The 19,287-nt window shown below is 36.5% G+C and overlaps 2 protein-coding genes across 2 annotated transcripts in view; both read right to left on the bottom strand.

Annotated features, from left to right (window-relative positions):
* The window catches only part of LOC120432658 (uncharacterized), a 60,396-nt gene extending 51,104 nt beyond the window's left edge, over positions 1–9,292 (bottom strand). The window contains exons 1-2 of the mRNA XM_039597903.2: positions 8,330–9,292; positions 2,716–3,563 (exon numbers count right to left, since the gene is read on the bottom strand). Coding sequence (XP_039453837.1) covers positions 2,716–2,734 — 19 coding nt within the window. The 5' untranslated portion in view covers positions 2,735–3,563; positions 8,330–9,292. The remainder of the gene's footprint in view (positions 1–2,715; positions 3,564–8,329) is intronic.
* A 7,289-nt stretch (positions 9,293–16,581) lies between these two features.
* The window catches only part of LOC120432647 (serine/threonine-protein kinase ULK2), a 62,772-nt gene continuing 60,066 nt past the window's right edge, over positions 16,582–19,287 (bottom strand). The window contains exons 14-15 of the mRNA XM_039597893.2: positions 17,460–17,595; positions 16,582–17,393 (exon numbers count right to left, since the gene is read on the bottom strand). Coding sequence (XP_039453827.1) covers positions 17,317–17,393; positions 17,460–17,595 — 213 coding nt within the window. The 3' untranslated portion in view covers positions 16,582–17,316. The remainder of the gene's footprint in view (positions 17,394–17,459; positions 17,596–19,287) is intronic.

Raw genomic sequence — 19,287 nt, 5'->3', positions numbered from 1 at the left:
CTTTTTTTCAATTATAAAATTTATTTGTAAACTTTTACAATGAATTTGCGTTAAATCAGGGTTCAGGGCTTCAGAATTAAATCTGCAAAGTTAGGCCGTTGCAAATATTTTTGAAGTTTATGTCCCTTGACTCTGACCAAAGTCGAGGGGGGGGGGGGAAGGGGGTTGGGGCAAAAAAATAAAAAAGTATAAAAATTTAAATTACGAGCCTTGGTTTCAACCTTTGAATTAAAAAAGTGTTTTAAAATGCATGACACACCTGTCCAGTTGTTTTGCCATCATTAGTTTCCAAAAAATCTAAGTATTGAAGACAATTTTATTTTTTGCGAAAAATAAAATTTTTGCGGTGCTGTGCATTGGAATTTCATAAAAATTCTAAACATTTTTAAACAAGCCCAAACATGCTAAATATGATTTTCAATGCTGAAAAATGCATTTTAGATTGTTTTTTGTCGATTAGACTTCTATTTGCCTGGAAATTTTGAAGTTTTTTGGAAAATTAATTGAAGGGGGGGGGGGGGGGGATGACATAAACTTTGAAAAATATTTGCAACTACCTTATTTTAAAAACTTAGTTTTGTGCCCTTTTTACATGCTTATCCTAAATTTAAAGTTTGTCCTGAATTTAAAATTAATTTCACTTTTTGTCACTAAAACTTGATTTGCAAAAAACACTAATTTTATTTTTATTTCTTTTCTGATATTTTTTAGGGGACATCAAATACCAACTTTTCAGAAATTAGGCAAAACATCATTGATCGAGTTATGATTTTTTCAATCAATAGTATTGATTCGATACTGCTATTTTCAAAAATTCGTTCAAAATACATTCATAAACTTTTCCGAGCTTTTCGAAAACAATATTTTCATTTTTTTAAATTAAGACCAACAATTCATAAGGGCCAAACATTCGATATTACGTCCATATGAAATATTAGTCTTGATTAAAAAAAATGGTTTTCGAAAAGATCGGAAAATTTCAAGAATGTTTCATATTTTGACATTGAAAATCTGACCATTAGTTGCTGAGATATCGACATTAAAAAATGGTGGGTTGTTTGGGTGAGGCTTAGTAAACATCAATTTTCCTGTTTTTAAATAATTGCATGTCAAAATCTCAGCAACTAAGGGTCGTATCAACAAAGTTCAAAAAAGCAAAATATAGAGAATTTTCTTAGCTTTTCAAAAATATTTTTTTCACAGGTGGGCAAACAAATAAATGTAAAAAATGAATAACTGCGACTATTTTCAAAAAAGTTACCTAAATGGCTAGAACTTGAAAACGGTGCATTTTATCAAAATTTCACTAAAGTACTTTTTGATTGCAAATTAGATTTTACATCGAAAAATTAAGTTCACAAGTTTTTGCGACCAATATTTCGATTTTTTGAAAAAAAAAACAGTATAACTCGGTTAAAGTTTTTTTGCGCATTCTAGAAATTTCTGAAAAGTTGGCATTTGATGTCCCTTAAAACATATCAGAAAAAATAGCGTTTTTTTGCAAATCATGATATAGTGACAAAAAGTTAAATTAAAAATCACAATTTTTTTAACCGTGTATCATTTTTTTTCAGTACCTACAATTTTGCCGAGGACACCAAATCGATCAAAAAATTCCATCAAAAGATACAGATTTTTGAATTTTCATATTCATTGCTTCTTTGGGCATACCGAAGGCACCAAAAAAGTTTCAGCCGAACAGGGTTGTTAAAATATCAAAATATCAGCTCTCAGCAACTCCCGCCTGAATTTTCATGCCTCAAATACAACTGCTCTTCTCTCTTCATTGAAACTTTCAGCGCCGAACATAGCCGAACACGTTTTCGTGTTTACCCACTCGCGATTGACATTTTCCTTTTCTCTCTCATTCTCGCTTCCACGATCATCCTACCGCAATAGCGTTTAACCACAAAAGCCGCCACAAAACCAATTTCGCAAACGCAGTTTAACGGGACGTCATGCGTGGTCGACTCCTAATCGCCATCTCGCGTTCTCTCATTGCAGTTTTCGGAGAGATTGAGAGACTCAGCGGTGAGAGCGCATAGTCGAGGAAAAGGGGAGGAGTGATAGAGAGAGAGAATGACATCGCTGGGAATCACGAGACGTAAGAAGAGATCTCACAAGCTATAGTGACGGCCGCTATACTCTCGGATATTTTTGGTGCAGAGATAATCTATTGATAGCTTTTTTATCACTCATTTGCAACACTGCAGCCGAATTAAAAAAATACAAAAATTTAAATAAAAAAAAGACCGATTTCGAAGAAAATTGATCAATTGGTCATCAATTGGTAATTTTCTAAAAACGGTGCACAAAGTTTGATTTTGCTACTGGATTAAAAATTACAATGAATTGTGTTTATTGCAATTTAATAATCAGTGCAGTCCATCATTTTAAAATAATAATTTTACATTTCTCACCTCGTTGCGTCTCTTCGATCACGCAACAACAAAAAATATAAATTAACATTCAACGATATTCAGTGCTTTCCCAACACACAATTAGGCATCTCAATGAGCTCAAATCAGTTTTCCATAACCGTCACGACGTCCGCGACGTGGTCTGGGTATTCCCTCCGAGTCCCCGCACAATCACGAGGTTTCCCTTCGGGCGCGCTTATCGCGATTCATAAATAAAAATTTGTCACATTTTTGTTCAATTAAAGATTACAAACTCTGTATCAAAAATAAATAACGAAAGCAAGCTCCGACTTACCCCTCTTCCGGTGTCCCATGCGGCAAGAGCGGTGCGTTCCAGATTTTTGATTCACTATCACCGGAACTGCTCCTCGGCGGATTTTCTTCGTTTTTTTCTGGCCGAGCACGTTGGTGACACTCGATGACAGCGACGACGAAGACGACGCCTCGTGATGCAATTTGTTTGATTTGGCGTCGGCGACCGAACGCGATAACGCGCCCCGCGAGATTGATTATCCACGTGTTGCTGGCCGTGCTTCTTGAATCCGGCTAGGGTGGTTCTGCTGTACATTTGATGTAGCAGGTTGAATTTTGAGCACTTTTTTCCCTTATCAAATATATTGCTAATTAAAAACTTTTCTTCACAATCGCACCACTGAAACTTTTATTACGTGACTTTTTTTTCTAGAATCCGGAACCTCGGCGAACGATTTAGAACGTTCCGGCCGTTTCTTTTCCTACCACGCAAATCACTGCGGCCACAGCTCGACTAGGTCAACCGCGATAGGGGCGTCCTCGACCGTCGGTCACCCCGAAAAAAAACTCCCTAGTTCGCACACACACTTTTGCTCGTAATCAAAACGCTTAGAATTTCTTCACTCACTCTCGGCGGCGATGATAACCCTTGAACAACGGGCACGTTCCAGCCAATATGTTTGTACCAAGTCTGAATTAAGTCGTCAACGCCATTCGCTCTCTCTCTCTCGCGATGCTGTTCAAACACACTGGGTTTGTCCTATTAAACTGATAACGCACCCCGCGCAGCTGCACTCTCTGCGCAAAAAAAAAGTCTTCAACGGAGCGGGTTGGCCGGGGCTTGGCTCAGTCTGGGCGTAACTACCGACCGGGATGGGCGCTGGCTTGGCTCTGAAATAGTACAAGAAGAAAGGAAGCGAATTGAAATGGGGTGAAACTTGTTTTGGGACCTTTGCGATTTTGCGGGGTTTTCCCAGTTGAGGTCGATACAAAAATAAAGAGTTTAATCATCGACTAACCAGGTCTGTGTGTTGGTTGGTTCATCCATGGAGATAATGTTAGTCATGACTATCCACAACTGCTGGTTGCGCAGAGAAGTTGGTGGGATGCCTCTGACGTTAGTCACTGGGAGATATTTTTCGAAACTGCTTATTCTCGATTGTCTAAACGACGCAATTAAAAAGCTTCACGTCTTTTGTTTTAGTCACAACAACGGAACTAGACAAGATTAACAAGTTTACATTTTTGTGTATTCTGTATGATAATCAATTTAAACCTTTAGAACATGCTTTTAAATCTTGTCAAGTTTGCAATCAGCGCTTCCCGTAGTGGAAAACCAACTTTAGAGAGTTTCATTGTTTGCAGGTGGAAACGCATGGTACTTTACTATGAGATAGTATTTTAACCCCTTCCCGCCCAGAGCAAAATCGAGATTAAACTGTAAATGGATCGACCAAATTGGATGAAATTTTAATGTTTATAAGTAAACATTCTAGTTAAACTAACGCAGGTTGAACCAGATTGGAAAAATGCATGGTTGCAGAGAAATTTAATTTTGAAGACAAAAAGTAGTGGTGCTCTGGAGTAACCATGGGCGTTAGAGTGTTACTTTAATACTATCCAGCCAACGGAAGTATCCGATTCCTTTAACACATTATGCCATTGGTCACAACGCTTGCTTAGAGCGTATCCTAGACCGAAAAACCATCTAACTCCCAGCAAAACTTTTTTGGGAATACCGTGGAGATTTTCCCTAAGCTCCTTAAAAAAAGTGGAGCATCAAAACTTCCCGTATTCCAAATCCCTTTCCTTGTCCCTGGTGCGCGGTTAAGATGAGATCGGCCGGCAACGGATGGCTGTCATAGTAATGATAATCTGGTTCAGTTGAAATTGATTCTATTCCCAATTATCGATTCCTAGGCAACTTGGGGTTAGACAATTATCACATGGCAAAATCCAGTCTGCAATCCGCGAAGCGAAATAAAATTAATATTTCTCAGATTACCAAAAAATATTTGAAAAGTAGTTTAAACCTCCTCAACTTTAGCAAACATCTGTTACAAATACTGGATACCATTCCATGTGGAACAAATGACACAGATGCGTGGATCCAACAGTTTGGTCGATGAAACAACAGTTTTGAAGGTATCTGTTATTTTTTACTTCGAAACTTTGTGTTGTTTTGGCAAATATTTGGAACCTAGTGTTGTTAATTGTGCGTGATAATAATGAGTGTGGAAAATTCCTTTGGAAGCGAATGATAACTTACTTTTAGAGGTCATGTCATATTGCGGATTTCATAGATTTTACAACAATCGTGAATGTTGTAAAAAGCGTTTCAACAAAGTGCACACCTTAAACTACAGCAGAAAAAAACTATCTAAGACACACTCCCTGGTTTGAAACCGATATAAAGTGGTCGAAAGCAACAAAGCTCAGTCGAGACACGCACGAGTGAGGGGGAGAAGGTGTATGATTTTCATTGTGCAAATATTTTGTGTGCAGTTATTATTTGCACAAGGGGGAATTTGGTGCAAAGTGTTCAATATTATTTGCAAAGGTGGAGAATTTGGTGCAAAGTTTGCAATATTTAAAAAAAGATCTAACATTTCCAACATTTTATATAAAAATAATTATGCAGAAACTTTTTCATGTCCCATACTAACGTCATGATTCGAATTCCCGGACGCTTTGAAAACCGTCTTTGAAACCTTGTCTTGTTTTATCAATTATTTGGATATAAGTTCGCATTATGAATGTCAATACTGTGTTATTTGATGAATTCTAACATCAATTTTCATTTAAACATTTTACTGAAACATTACATAGGCATCTGAAGCAGCGGGAAGGCAAGGCAGAAATTTGTGGTTTTGATTTCCTTAAATTCTAACAAATTTTTATATAAATTATCGATAGTTATTTGAGACCTAAAGAATGCCATTCATTAACATTTCAGTCCAAATTTGTGCGATTCATAAGCAAAATCGAGTGTCCGGAATTCGAAGCAAATGTGTCCGGATTTCGAATCAGCTTTTATCAGTGTCTGAGATTCAAAGCACAACAAGTCATTTTAATTTAAAAAATCTGATGAAAAATTGTTAGAAAAGACATATTTTGCATGCATCCTCTTACAACTAACTGTTTATGCTACATCCTGATGATATTTCTACATTTCCAACTTATTGCATGATTTTTTGGCCAGCTATAACAAAATTGACAGAGCCACGTAGCCCAGTGGTAACGCTTCCGCCTCGTAAGCGGTAGATCGGGGTTCAAATCCCGGCTCGGACCAACACAACTGGTGATCTTTTCCCTTCTGGATTCGATTGCTTAGTAAAGGGAAAGTAGTGTATCGTCACAAACTGGACCTTATCATGACACCTTAGGAAGACAACCTATGGAATTTAACATTAACCTTAACATGTAACATTAAGTTGATTAATAAACTGTCACTGAATCCGCTTTGTAAATGCCGGCCCCGATACTCTTCACGGGTGTTCCCCTCAGGAACAGGGAAAGATTTACTTACTTTTTTTATAACAAAATTGATATGCTACTAAGTGTCCGAATTTCGAATTATGACGTTATGCGTCTACTCATATTTCTTAAATTAAAATGATAATGGTATCATTCTATAGCAGAAAATGTGAAAAATATGCGAACAAATGAAAAGTGACCATGAAAACATAAAAAGAGCTAAAAATGCGAAAGCTTATATAAGCTTAATAATATCAGAAACAAACATGAACTAAAAAAGATAAATGCAAATAAAAATACTAAAATTGAAACAAGAAAAACGTGAAACAAAAGTTGCTTAAAAAAGAAAAAAATAGACATTTGAGGGAAAAAATAGACATTGAAGTTGGACCATTATTTAAATTTGGCGCTTTCCCTTTTTTCGTCAATCAATTTGTTGATTCAACTGAATTCAGCAAATTTGTTGAGTCACTCTAGTTTGCCATCCAGATCTAGTTTCACAGAATGATACAGAATTCAGGGGGCGTAATTTTGAAAATTGAATGGATTTCAAAATTACATTTTACTTATTTTCCCACAGACCAAATTTTAAAAAAAATATTTTTTTATGATTTAAGAAATTTCATGTTTTTGCTGGAAATACATAATTTAAATCATAAAAAAATATGAATAAAATGTGTTTTCTTATGAATGTACTTCTTACACAGTGATTCCACGCCAAACCAGCAGGATCCAAATCACAACTGCTCTGATTTGGCTCAAATTTGGCCTTGGCGATTATAATAAGACCCGTATTTTTTTGTTTGGCGGTCAGGGTGGTCCTATTTCGAAAAAGGTGGTTCAAAATATGACGTGTACAACAATTTTCGTTTTTTTTGCGCTTTAAAAAAAAACCAGAACGGCTCAAACCAATCTTAGCTTAAGCGATTTTTTTAAAAACATAAATGAATAAGTAATAACCGGGACCGTTTGGGTATTTTAGAATGACTGAAGTAACATATTCTAGAATTAAGCATATATCTATAAACAGAATTTCGAGGTGATTTTATGAAAATAATTGATCAGATTTTGATACGTTGATCAAACTTACTCCAGCTAAATATACTACTTAATTCTATGGAGAAGCATGGTGCGTTAACCCTCTACAACCCAACCCCGCCTCTATACAGGTTTCGATTTAAAAAATCAAAAAAAAACTTTTCAACCAATTTTGATCTTTAAAAAAGCACTAGAAAGAAGAACTCTTAAAATTATAGAAAATTTTAGTGTTGGAAGATTGACTTGTTCTATGTGACTTTGTCAAGGTTTTTAAAAATGTATTTTTTTTTCAGGGGTTAACTTTGACTGTGTTTTTAATTAACTTTTCCTATATTTTAAGTCCATTCCCATATTGTTTTGGTCACCGAGAACTGATGTTAATTTAATTTTATCGGTCTTTATCGGTGAAAGCTGACGCAAATTTTAGAAGAAAGATAATGAAATTTTAGGTGGATAGGTCGAGTAAGAGTCATAGAAGAAGATATAAAGGACGGAAAACTAAGTTAGCGAAGGGCCATTTGAGGAAGTATGTGTGTGTGATCAAGTCTTTTAGCCTTCTAATTTGGCTCTGTACAAGTACTGAGCGAAACACACAGTGTACAGAGACAACCTATTCCTGCAGTGTCATCCATATGACTCCCGGACGGGAAAAAATTCGGACGAAAAAAAATTTGGGCTGTAGAGGGTTTAGTTCAATCAATGTACCGACATCCAATGAATTATTTGCATTTTTTCATGTTTTTTTACAGTAAAATTGAATCACAAGCTTCTAAGCTGCAACAAATTGGTTTGAAAAATAGATTGGGCCGTAACAAATAGATAAACTAATTTTAAAATAAAAAGAGATATTTTGTTTAAAGCCACATAAAACTAGAAAAATCACAATATTCAAGATATTCTAAAAATTAACAGTTATCATTTTTAATGCATTTTTAACTTTAAAAATTGATTAAAACTGAAATTTGCGACGAATTTTTAGAGCGAAATTGGAATTATGAATGTAGAGGGTTTTAACTTCTTAATTTGAAAAATATCAGCTAATGTTAAAAAAATAATTCAAATTTGTTGCTTGTGTTCTATTTTGTGACACATCTGCTGTCAATAAATACTAATAAAGTGCAAAAAATCTATACAAAACCTACCATTTCCCTTCACATTCCTTGCCCTCCACAAAGGCTGATGAACACCGTCGCTCCAGCAGCGATCCTTTCCAGCACGACGGTTGGAGCGCGTGTGAGACGTGTTCGAAATGTGTCCACGCTTCAAATACTCCAGCCGCGGGAGCTAGACGCGAGATTACGTGGTCGATCGACGGCGCGATGATGTTGGATTATAAATATTTCCACGAAACACAACGGTAACAACTCCGAGGGATGATGACTTGCTCGTTCACCAGAATATCATCACTATCTGGCCGCCAACACTACGATTTAGATTTTGTTGTTTTTTTAAGTAACAGACATACGCTGATTCTCTCGGAAAAATAACAACTAAAAGTCTGTTTTCAACACTATTTGCCGCGATAGTAACTGTCGATTATATTGATCTGTTTTCGAAAGCAACGGTAATAGATTGTCCGCCGGTGATAGGGTAGTAGAGTCCTTTTGGATCCAAATTGGCGCGCAATTTCGTGCACGTGTGACCCCGGTCATCGACGACGAGTTGTTTCTTCTTCGGGCGAGGTTGAACAGCAACAATTTACTAGCATAGCAATAGTTCCACGAGGTTCGCGACGTTGCAACGAGGACCATTATTCCTCTTCTTCTGGCGATAGCGCGGCGACTGAACTGAACTTGACTATAGAGCTGAACAAATTCTTCAAACTGTCGCAACCGTATAATGTTTGCTCAAGCTGGGTTCCGTAAGGGCATTCCAGCGGTTCCGATATTTAGTCAGTCAACCCAGATGAAGGCAGCCCATTGTGTGGTGGTGAATCGAACACGCTGATGCAACCCAACAAACCGCTGACTTGCCAACAACACTGCTGTTCAAACGAAAACTTCTTCTTCACTCCAGAGTTAGCGCGCCTAAGCTGCTGGCTTCGTTGTTCCTTACTGTTGGACGGCACCACAATTACTGGAAGGTTTACAAACTTCGCGACGGCCTTTTAAAGATTACGCGAATAGGGATGGTAACCTGAAATGAAACTAAACAACATCAAAAATAAGTCTGATAAAGAAATTGTCCGTTATCACCTAGGTAATTAATTTACAGCCCACAATCACAATCCTTTTGCGCGCTGCACTTTTGGCGCGGAGATCCATTTCGGACTATAGATAAAACAGATAGAGGTGCTCTCCGGTGGGTGTGAAATTTAACTGATAAAATGGACATACGACCCGATGCAGAGATTGCAGATTTTTGCACGTTCTGAAAACTAGTCGTGATTTAACTTTCATATGGAGTTAACTAGTTGGCCAAGTGCATCATTTGCTTTCCCAAGAATTTAATGGCAATCGTTTTGACGTAGACTTACGTCTTTGTCGAAGGTACTGGGGTGTCATTCCAAAAAACTCGGGCCGAAGGCCCTGGAATATTGCGTCATCCGTCAATCGCTTATATCTTCCTTCCCTCAAATCGAATCGGCACGATTTTGGTTCCATTCGATTCGAAAATTATTCAGCAATTTGCTATAAAACTTTCATTGTTGGCAAAATAGTTTTACTATTGAAACAATTGAATGTTTTAAAATGTTTTCAAAATGCAGAGATTTTGCAAGCAAAATGAGCGCTTCCCACTCACGGACGGGAATGTCAAGTACCTATTTTGAGGGAAAAATCATCCGAGCAACGCGACCGAGTGTCGGTCGCGAAAAAGGAGGGGAAGTAGCGGGCCGAAATCATATATAAGAAAGTGCGCCAGTTTTCATTCCAACATTCACGTCTCAGACGTCGGACCGGCAGCAGCAGCAGGAAAGCTCAGCCCAGAGCAGCAGCAGCAGGAGAGAGACCAAAGCAGCAGCAGCAGGAGAGAGAGGGACCAGAACTGGAAAAGAAGCGCACATCGCCTTCTCGTCATCACCGTCAGCCAGTTGCCTCTCGATGGCCGGATCGTTAGGATCTTTCGTGGTAGGGGGTGAAGACTTCCCAACTCTTCGGAGTTGCCTCACTCCCCGTCCCTCGTCCCACCCGGGACGAGGCATCAACAAGTTGAGGCGCGCGCCTGCTGCCTGCTGAAAAGCCTCTCGTGGGTCAAGCCGTGGTTGTGAAACAATCAGGACATCCAACTAGCTCGTCGCATTCGCGGCGAGCGCTTCTGAAAGAGTTACGTCGTATCCAATTCCAAACTGTTGAAAGAGTTGCCCTCATCCCTCGTCCCACCCGGGACGAGGCAGCGAGATGCAATAATTTCAATTTAAATTTCAGGAACAATTTTGGTCTTCGGGGGCGACGGAATGCACAGCTTGCTGAGGCTGCTCTCGCCCCCAACCTCTCTGCCCTCCCCCCATTCTGCTCTTAGCATTCTTGCCAAAATTCATCGAATGCTCTCGTTTATCTTCAAAATCAATAATTATGTATTGATTCATGCCTAGAAATGCTAAAAGTTTATAAATCTTTTTAATCTAATTGAAAATTTCACAGAATTTCATTTTTTCGAAAGTGTCGAAAGTTAAACAATTTACCCGATTTGATTCTCACCAAACGCACACATCTAAACTTTACGTAGTCTACGCCATTCCGGTTATGTCTGTGACATAACTACTTTGACTTTTGTTGATTACATTTTGATTCTTGGAATCAGCAGAACTTTGCATGGAGTGATTCACTCAGTTGTTTTATCAACTCAATGTGGCGAGCGACTATAAAAGGATAGTGCTCTCATAATTGTTTTGCAATTGTTGGTCATCAAACATTTTAAACGCAGTGAGTAAGGCTATTTAAAACCAACCGGCAGGCACATACGTGTAATTTATACACACTTTGTAAGGGCACTTGTATGAAACGCCAAAACACGCGACTTCCGAAAGGTTAAAATGTTGTCCCTAGGCTTTGGTCGAGGTTAAGAGAAAGAGATTGTGTATTCAAGATTAAAACAGAACACAAAAAAAACAAAAATGGAAACAAAATTACAGTTTTGTTCAGGGGGAACCATACACTAAAAGATCCCAAGGTTGCACTTATTGCATATACCTAATCTATGGGTTGTACGCAACGGAGATGAACCGCTCTTCTTCTGCATACAAACTTTAGAGAAAAACCAATCGGCGATGGGAACGGACTTTCTGATAAATTTGGTGTCTTCGCCAAAGTAGTAGGTATTGCCTGAAACTATCCAGAAAAAAATCACACTCTTAAAAAATAACCCATTTTTTCAATTGGAGAAAGTAGGCTATTATGATGAGACTTTAAAAACTTCGATTTTCTTTTTTTTATTCGCTGTATTTCAGCAACCAGAGGTCCAATCTTCAATGTCTATTAGGCAATATAATAATTTTTCTTATCTCTTCGAGAAAAAAAAAATCAGGAATGGACAATCATGGGCGCTTTTTATAATATGAAAAAAAAAATCGAAATTAATATATTTAGGTTAAAATTTAATGTTAACGATACACATCAACTAGAGCTTTTGTACCAAGATTTTTGTTACAGATATTATACTATTTTTGAAACTACGGAAACTATCGATATATATTTTTTTATTGATTCTCCAAAATACTGTCTACAAAATAATTTACAACAAAATTAGAATACTTTTACAATCTTTTAAATTGGGTCCGTAAGTTTGAGTTTTTTAAATTGTACCGGTAACATTTTTCTGTCCATACTTTTCTATGGCCTGATAGTTGCGGTTTTTTGTCGCCTAGAAACATATAAAAAAATGTCAAATATTAAAAATGTGTATTTGGGGTCCACGTGGTTGGTCCCCTTCAAAAGTTGCAGGTTTCAGAATATTTACGAACCATTTTTATATGGACAGTTACCAAAGTTGGGTGGAGCCTTGTATGGGTAAACCAATGACACAAAATGACTTCTTTGGTCATAGGGAAGGACCCCACACAGTTTGAACGAAATCAAAAAAAATATTAATATAGTAGTTTATGCAACAAGTTGCAAAAAGAGGATTTTTTCAGCACGAGTCGTACATTTATCCAACGAGGTTCACCGAGTTGGATAAATACGACGAGTGCTGAAAAAATCAAGTTTTGCAACGAGTTCCATACAACATTTTTTGCAATTTCGAAAAACACCCATTGAGTGAAATTTTAAGTCGAATTTTCATGTATTTTGTCAATAAATTGTTTAAATCAATTTTTTTTTGAAAAGTGTTACTTTTCGAAACAAGTGCTGAAAAGTTCAACTTTTCAGCACCCATTTCAGTGCTGAAAAGTAAAACTTTTCAACATTTATTTTGAAAAGTGTTGCTATTCGATTCTGTTATTTTTGGTACAGAAAAGTAGGCTATTTCGTCGTTCAAGAATGACAGGAAAAGTAATTAGTTTCACGACGGAATTGCAAAAAAAAAAACCTTTCCGGTTTAGGTAGAGAATTGCTCATAACTTAATGAAAAATCATCCAAACTTCAACATAAAATTGTTGATATCTAACATCATAAATATCATTCTCAAAAAAATACTCAAAATTTTAGTTACCGCGATATGTGCATGAAATGATCGGGAATTAAGACTAAAAATGATAGTTTGATACCGTTATTAACTAAAAGTTTGGATACTTTTTCAAAATACGTAGTTTTCTGAAAATTTCGATAATTTAAAAAAAAATATCATTACTATCGAAATTTATGAAAAATTCCCGACCATTTGATACCCATATTGTGAAAAAAATGTTTTAGTACTTTTTTCAAAAACACGTTGTTTTGTGAAAAGTTTGAGCAATTTAAAAAATGTCTATCGAAACGATTGAAAAATTCCCGATGCAATTTAGGATGAAAAATTATGTTTTTTACAATATTGATATGAAATATATTGTAAAAAACATAATTTTTCAGTACTTTTTTGGAAATACGTAGTTTTGTGAAATTTCTTAATATTATTATTATTCGAAAAATTGAAAAATTCTCGATAATTTGATACCCATATTGCAAAACTAAAATTTTTAGTTTATTTTTCAAAAAATAGTTAGACTTGGATTTTTTTTTGTATTTTTTCGAAAATAGTGGCCATACATACTACGTGGGTTGGCGATTGTCCATGCTTCATACAAAAAAAATCTTATCTTATTTTAAACTGTCGAGATTAAGTATGATCCCTAAATTAAGCTTAAGTGATTTGTAATTTTTAAATTCAAGATGGCGGTGATGAAATATTGAAATAAAAAATAAATAAAAGCCGATTATTCGTAATCTGATACAAAACGTCTAATAATGAAACTTCAGTTTATCAATTTTTTGTATAATCGAGGCTTCGGTTGATCGAGTCTAGATTGTATTGCATTTTGGGACCACATATATGTGACAGTAGCAACTTAAATGACATGTAAAGCATTTTATGATATTTTATGCTTTATCGAAAATTGGGTTTATAATTTGAAATTCAGGTATTTTTTCTTAAATTGACGTCAAAACGTTGTAAAAACAATAGAAAAACAAGTTTTTGAAATCACTCTGAAAGCTTAATTGAGTCATACAGTCCAGACTCGATTATCCAAAGTTTCGATTATCCGAAGTTCGATTATCCAAAGGTTTGTATGGGACTTCGGATAATCGAAACACGAACATTTTGTTTCGTTTTTTTTCTTTTTCTTGTTTTAAACATCAAATTCGAGTTCTGCGACCCCATTTTAGTAAAATTTGAATAGTTGATTGCTAATTAAATAATAAAATGCATTTTTTCAATATTTCGTCACCGCCATATTGGCCGCCATCTTGGATTAAAAAAATGTAAATCACTCTAGCGTAGTTTAGGGGTCATACTTAAGCTCAACAATCATAAATAAGAAAGCGAAAAAAATTTTTTTTTTCGTGATTCGATAATCCGATGTTTTGATTGTCCGAAGTGAAATTTTCCCGAGGCTTTCGGATAATCGAGTCTGGACTGTACTAAAGTCGAGAACGAATAACTACAGGCCCATCCGTATACCATGTGGACTTTTTTTTGTGCAATTTAGGATTAACTACCTAAATAACTTTTGATAGGGTTGCCAGGTTAAAAATATTCTGGGCAAGGTCTTTTTATTACTCGATCAACTATTTATTTTATTTCCATCAAAATGTCACAATATTGAAGCAGATGTAACCACCAACTCGGTCATATTTTAAAATTTAAGAATTTCGCCATCTCATGCTTGTTGATGATACAAAATTGGTTATACAGCAACCAAGGAAGTTGTTGTTTTCTTTGTTGAAATTTATTTTGTATACAGTACTGTTGGGGATGAATAAAATATTATATCGATAGTTCCCGTAGTTTTGAAGAAACTGAAATTTCTGTAAACAACAATCTCGTTTAATGTGCAGCAATTTTTTCCTATTTGTTTTAGAAAAACCATTTGGACCATTTGAAAAAGATAACGAGATTTGATAATTGCGCGCTCTCACCGCTGAGTTTTTTGTTCTTTCGGAAAACCGAAAGAACGCGAGAGGGGAATTTGAAACCGTGTCGGGTGGACGCTTGGTTGCCGAGTTCGAATTCGTTCGTTTCAACTTTGTGTGGGTTCAATGACAGTCGCTTCAAAATGAAGATCATGGCAGGCTCTTTATGTGAGCTTTACAATGTCGTTATGTTATTTAAAAAAAGTAGTTAATTTTTTTATCGCAACAAAATATGCTAGAATTTCATGATACATACTATTATCTACATTCTACAATTTTCCCTCACAGTCCGAGTTCCTCGGAAACATTTTTTTAAATCACATTGTTGAACACCCTTATTCCCGACTATAACGTCAATGCCGCCCCGTTTCCGCTTCACATCTCATATTTACCAAGCTGAAATAAAGAAGACGAAGGCGAAAAAAAATAACTTATTGAAATAAATACACACACTCTCGATTAGGATTACACTCGGCGTAATCATCGGAGTCCGGGCGAGGCTTATCATCCGCGCGCGGGCCGTCGCCACACAGCTTTCCTGGACCTCGTGCTGCCCCGTTGGGTTGCCGCCGCCGATTAGAAAGTCTATAAAACCGCGCCCCAGTTGGCGGGGCCGCGGTCAGAACGTGATGAGCCGCAGTAGTGATCACGTCTGGGATGATTTTTTTTGCGTGGTGAACGACTCTATTTTTTGGGTTGTTCTTGAAAGATGTTATGTTTGAGCAGGTGGAATTGGAGTAGATGTTTGGATTTTTATGGAAAACCCAAACTGGTTGGTTTGAGCTGGTTTGAAATGATTTTTTAGGAGGTTTTAAAAATTTAGGAATTGTGATATTTCAGCCACCGAAAAAGGCATTGAAATTATTTTGTTGATTTTTTATTACAGTTTGACGAAGAGTTTGTCTGCTTTTTTGTTCTGTTTATAGATTTTCCTTTAATATATGTGTGTGGTTGTATTATTATATTATTCATCGTCTCCTCAAAGACAGCCTTTCGTCAGCTTGATTTTCGTCATCTCTAAGTCACGATCATTTCTTGGATGATTTGCTTTTTTTTGTTCTAAAAGAAACGAGCTGCGGTAATATTCATTGTCACTGACCCGATAATGCGGGCGCGCGCGGACGCGATTCATTCATCGCACAATCTTGCTTCTTCGGCTGCGTGTTTACTACATTGCACTCTGGTTATTTTTTTTTGTATTCTACAATTTCGCTGTCGCGGTTTGCTTGCTCCCCCTTCTTGGTAAGGGAGAAAGGTGTCGATTTTAATCACACACACACTTGAGAACAGGTTGGTTAATCCTCAAGTGTCGAGTGGCAGACATCCAGTTGACACAGTTTTTTTCTTACTCTTTTTGCTGAAGATTAATTTCAGGGGAATCATTTTCTTCTTCTTTAGATATATTTTGTACTTAGGTACTACGTTCTTTATCATGTTGGTAAGTTGCGTCGCTCGGACGATTTTTTAAAACGAAAATATCGAGAAATTAAATTTAAATTTTTACCACGTAGAACTTTAAAGGTTGTTTCAAAAGAAAAGCAAACAAAGCTTAAAATTGTTGTCTAAAAAACAGGAAAAAATAAATTTACTCAGCTGTAGCCCAAATTGTCTGTACTCTTGCTGATGAGACAATAATAACCGTCTTCATTGTCAGCACGAGGGAGTACAAATGCGTCAATACGGGCGCACTGCTAGAGGTGTTGGCCGCGGTATAAAAACCGTGTCCCGGCTCGGATGTCTCCAGAACACGTCGGACTTGAAAGCTGAAAAGGTTGGCTCTGCGATTATTTTTTTCTGGAGAATTTTGAACTACCTTTCCCCGTGCATAATTTCGATTTTCAGCAAATCAAAATGACACTAAACTAAGTCGCCGATCCTGAACAACTTTGCTAAGTATGAATGTTAATTTGTTTTCGTTAATTTTGCTTCAAACAACGTTGCCGATTTTGTGAACGATTTTACACAGTGTATATTGCTACCAGGGGTTAGTTTGTATGATTATGATTCCCTCGCGAGGGAGTTGATAACATTTTGCTTAAACGACTTTTTATTTTGTTTCTGGGAAAGCACAAAGCATTCGCTCCTAGCGGAACTGCGCGAATCATACAGAAGCCAACGCGCAACTTATGTACAAACGCGCTCTGCAAAACCAAGCCACGTGCGCGATATTTACACTATTGTAGAGTTTAACCTTGTCTAAAACGGGTAATTTTACATAAACAACTCTCCTCTTTTTTCTCTTTTTGTTATCGTTATCGTTAACGGAAGCGATTCATACTGGATATTGGCCAAAGTGCTTTTGTTTTCTACGGATACCATTGTATAAAAAAGCTAGTCTGATTTTATTTACAGCTCTTTCCATTTTAAAGGGGAAAGCACAGTTCAAAATTCCCCCGAAAAAAAAAACAATCGCCAACCTGTTCACACAACAAAAAAAAGATTACAAAATCCAAAATAAATAGTTCGTAAATAATAAATCTCACAGACATAAAAACAAACGAAATATGTGTTAAATGGTTACGCGTTTTTTTCTCTAGAGCAGCTGCTGCTGCATCGCCGTCAGTCCGTTCAGCCACGACGCGGTGCCGTCTAGTCAGAAGATCTTGGACAGGCGCCGCCGCAGCGTCTGCAGCGCGCTGGTTCAGGACAGCTCGTCCGTCGCGTAGATGAAGCCCTGCTGCTGCAGGATGTACAGCCGCTTCTCGACGGCGTCCTTGTCTGTAATTTAATCATTAATTTATGAGAAAAAAAAAATTGCAAAAGAGAAAAACAAAGAGATCTCACATTTGGAGAGTAGCATCTTGTCCTGGGGGTGGCTGCACTTTTGCGCCAGCGAGTGGAGCAGGATCTGCGCCGACTGGTACCGGGTGAAGCAGTCCTCCGGGTTGCCGAACAGCTCGTCCAGGGCGGCCGATTGGCACTGGAAAGGGAGAGAGAAAGGTGGAGATTTTATATTTTTGAACCATCGATGAAATCCATTTTTTAACGTTACAGTTCGTGAAAGAAGCAAACATAAAATCGTAAAAAATAAATTTAACCTTTCTTAGAAAACACTGGTTTTGCCTCCCCATGAATTTTAAATGTGCAGTATTTTTTATTTTTCAAATTGTATGGTTGGCTTGTGTAAATGGATAAAAACAATTTAAATTTGTCTGGTTTTTATGACTTGGTGGTTTCAGACAAAAAAATCTTTTTTAGAAAAAAGACAGTTCAAAATCAAAATAATTGTTACTAACATTCCTGTTCCAAAACCTTCAAATCTATAAATTGGCATGGAGGGAGCCGTTGATGGCCAACGTGTGCACACGTGTTCACAATTTGGAAATCTATCCATTTTATTTTTTCAGTGCATTTAGGCCGATGCAAATAGTTTTCAAAGTTTATGTCGGCCACTAAATCTCACTTTGAAATTCCCTACTTTTTCCCGACTTTTCCAGAACCCCAAATAATAGGCATTTTTTGCCTTAAAAAATTATTTAACACCGAAAAAGTCAATATCAACAATCAAACAAAATTTCAAAATAAGTTCAAAACCCATATTATTGACAGTTTTAGTAAAAATAGAAACTTAACAGAAAATATCCAAAATTTACTGTAAAAATGGAACCTCTATTGTATTGATTGAGAAGAAAAACATAAATAATATTTCTTTTGAAAATAACTGAAAGCTCAACAATACTTATAATTTCAACGCTTAATTTAAAAATTGCCAAGCGTTAAGTTATTGTAACTCGGTTTGCACTGGAAATGCAAAGGAAGTGGTAGAGCATAAAAAAATATCTTAATTTCCAATTTTATTTTTGTTTTTATCGAATAATGCTGTTAAAATAATTACAATAATCATTCGTTAAAAAACAAAATATCTAGCTAAAAAAATGTTTCACCTAGTTTTCTTCTGAATTAAGTAAATTTAAATATTTAATTTTATTGAATCAATGGTTATTTATCGAGTTGTCAGTCCCTGGGCCTTGAAAAGTCAAGGGGCATGATTTGATCCTAGTGCATTAGTTAAAATTTGGGTATAAATTCTTTTTTATAAGCACTATGGACACCACTTCATGCTACGAGAACTCGCTTTGTCGCAGCCCCAGGGCTTAAGCGTTGACCGATAAGCTGTCTTCGTGAACTAGGTAGTTCTCCGATAGTGAACATATCACAATTGCACAAGACACCGCTGCTTCTGTGACTTTTTCACTATCACAATGTGGGATTTAGGTTGGGACTTCAGGATAGTACAATTGATTAGTTGCTTAGCATTAGCATTTAAAATAAATCTTTATCGTTTCCAAATCTATTTGATGGTAAATTTAGTTGCAATTGTTGAGTTAGAGTAATGCTGTCAATAAACTTTGATTGATGTAGAATACTAGGCATTCTTTTATGTCAAATTGTCCATAGAGTCTCGATCAATCAATAATGTAATGATATCGGACAAAATTCGTTGATCTGTTGAACTAACGGTTTTCGGATTATGGTTGTATCGACCATTGTTGCGAATCGAGGAACTGCGGATCTTTTGACGTAAATGGTCATTTCTTTTTCAAATCGCGATTTCTATCCTATTTGTATATCAGTTCATAAATTTTTATTGTTTTTCACAGAAGTAGTACTA

This window comes from Culex pipiens, chromosome 2 (assembly GCF_016801865.2).
Source record: "Culex pipiens pallens isolate TS chromosome 2, TS_CPP_V2, whole genome shotgun sequence".
Lineage (NCBI taxonomy): Eukaryota > Metazoa > Arthropoda > Insecta > Diptera > Culicidae > Culex > Culex pipiens.
This window is presented reverse-complemented; position numbering and strand designations above follow the sequence as displayed.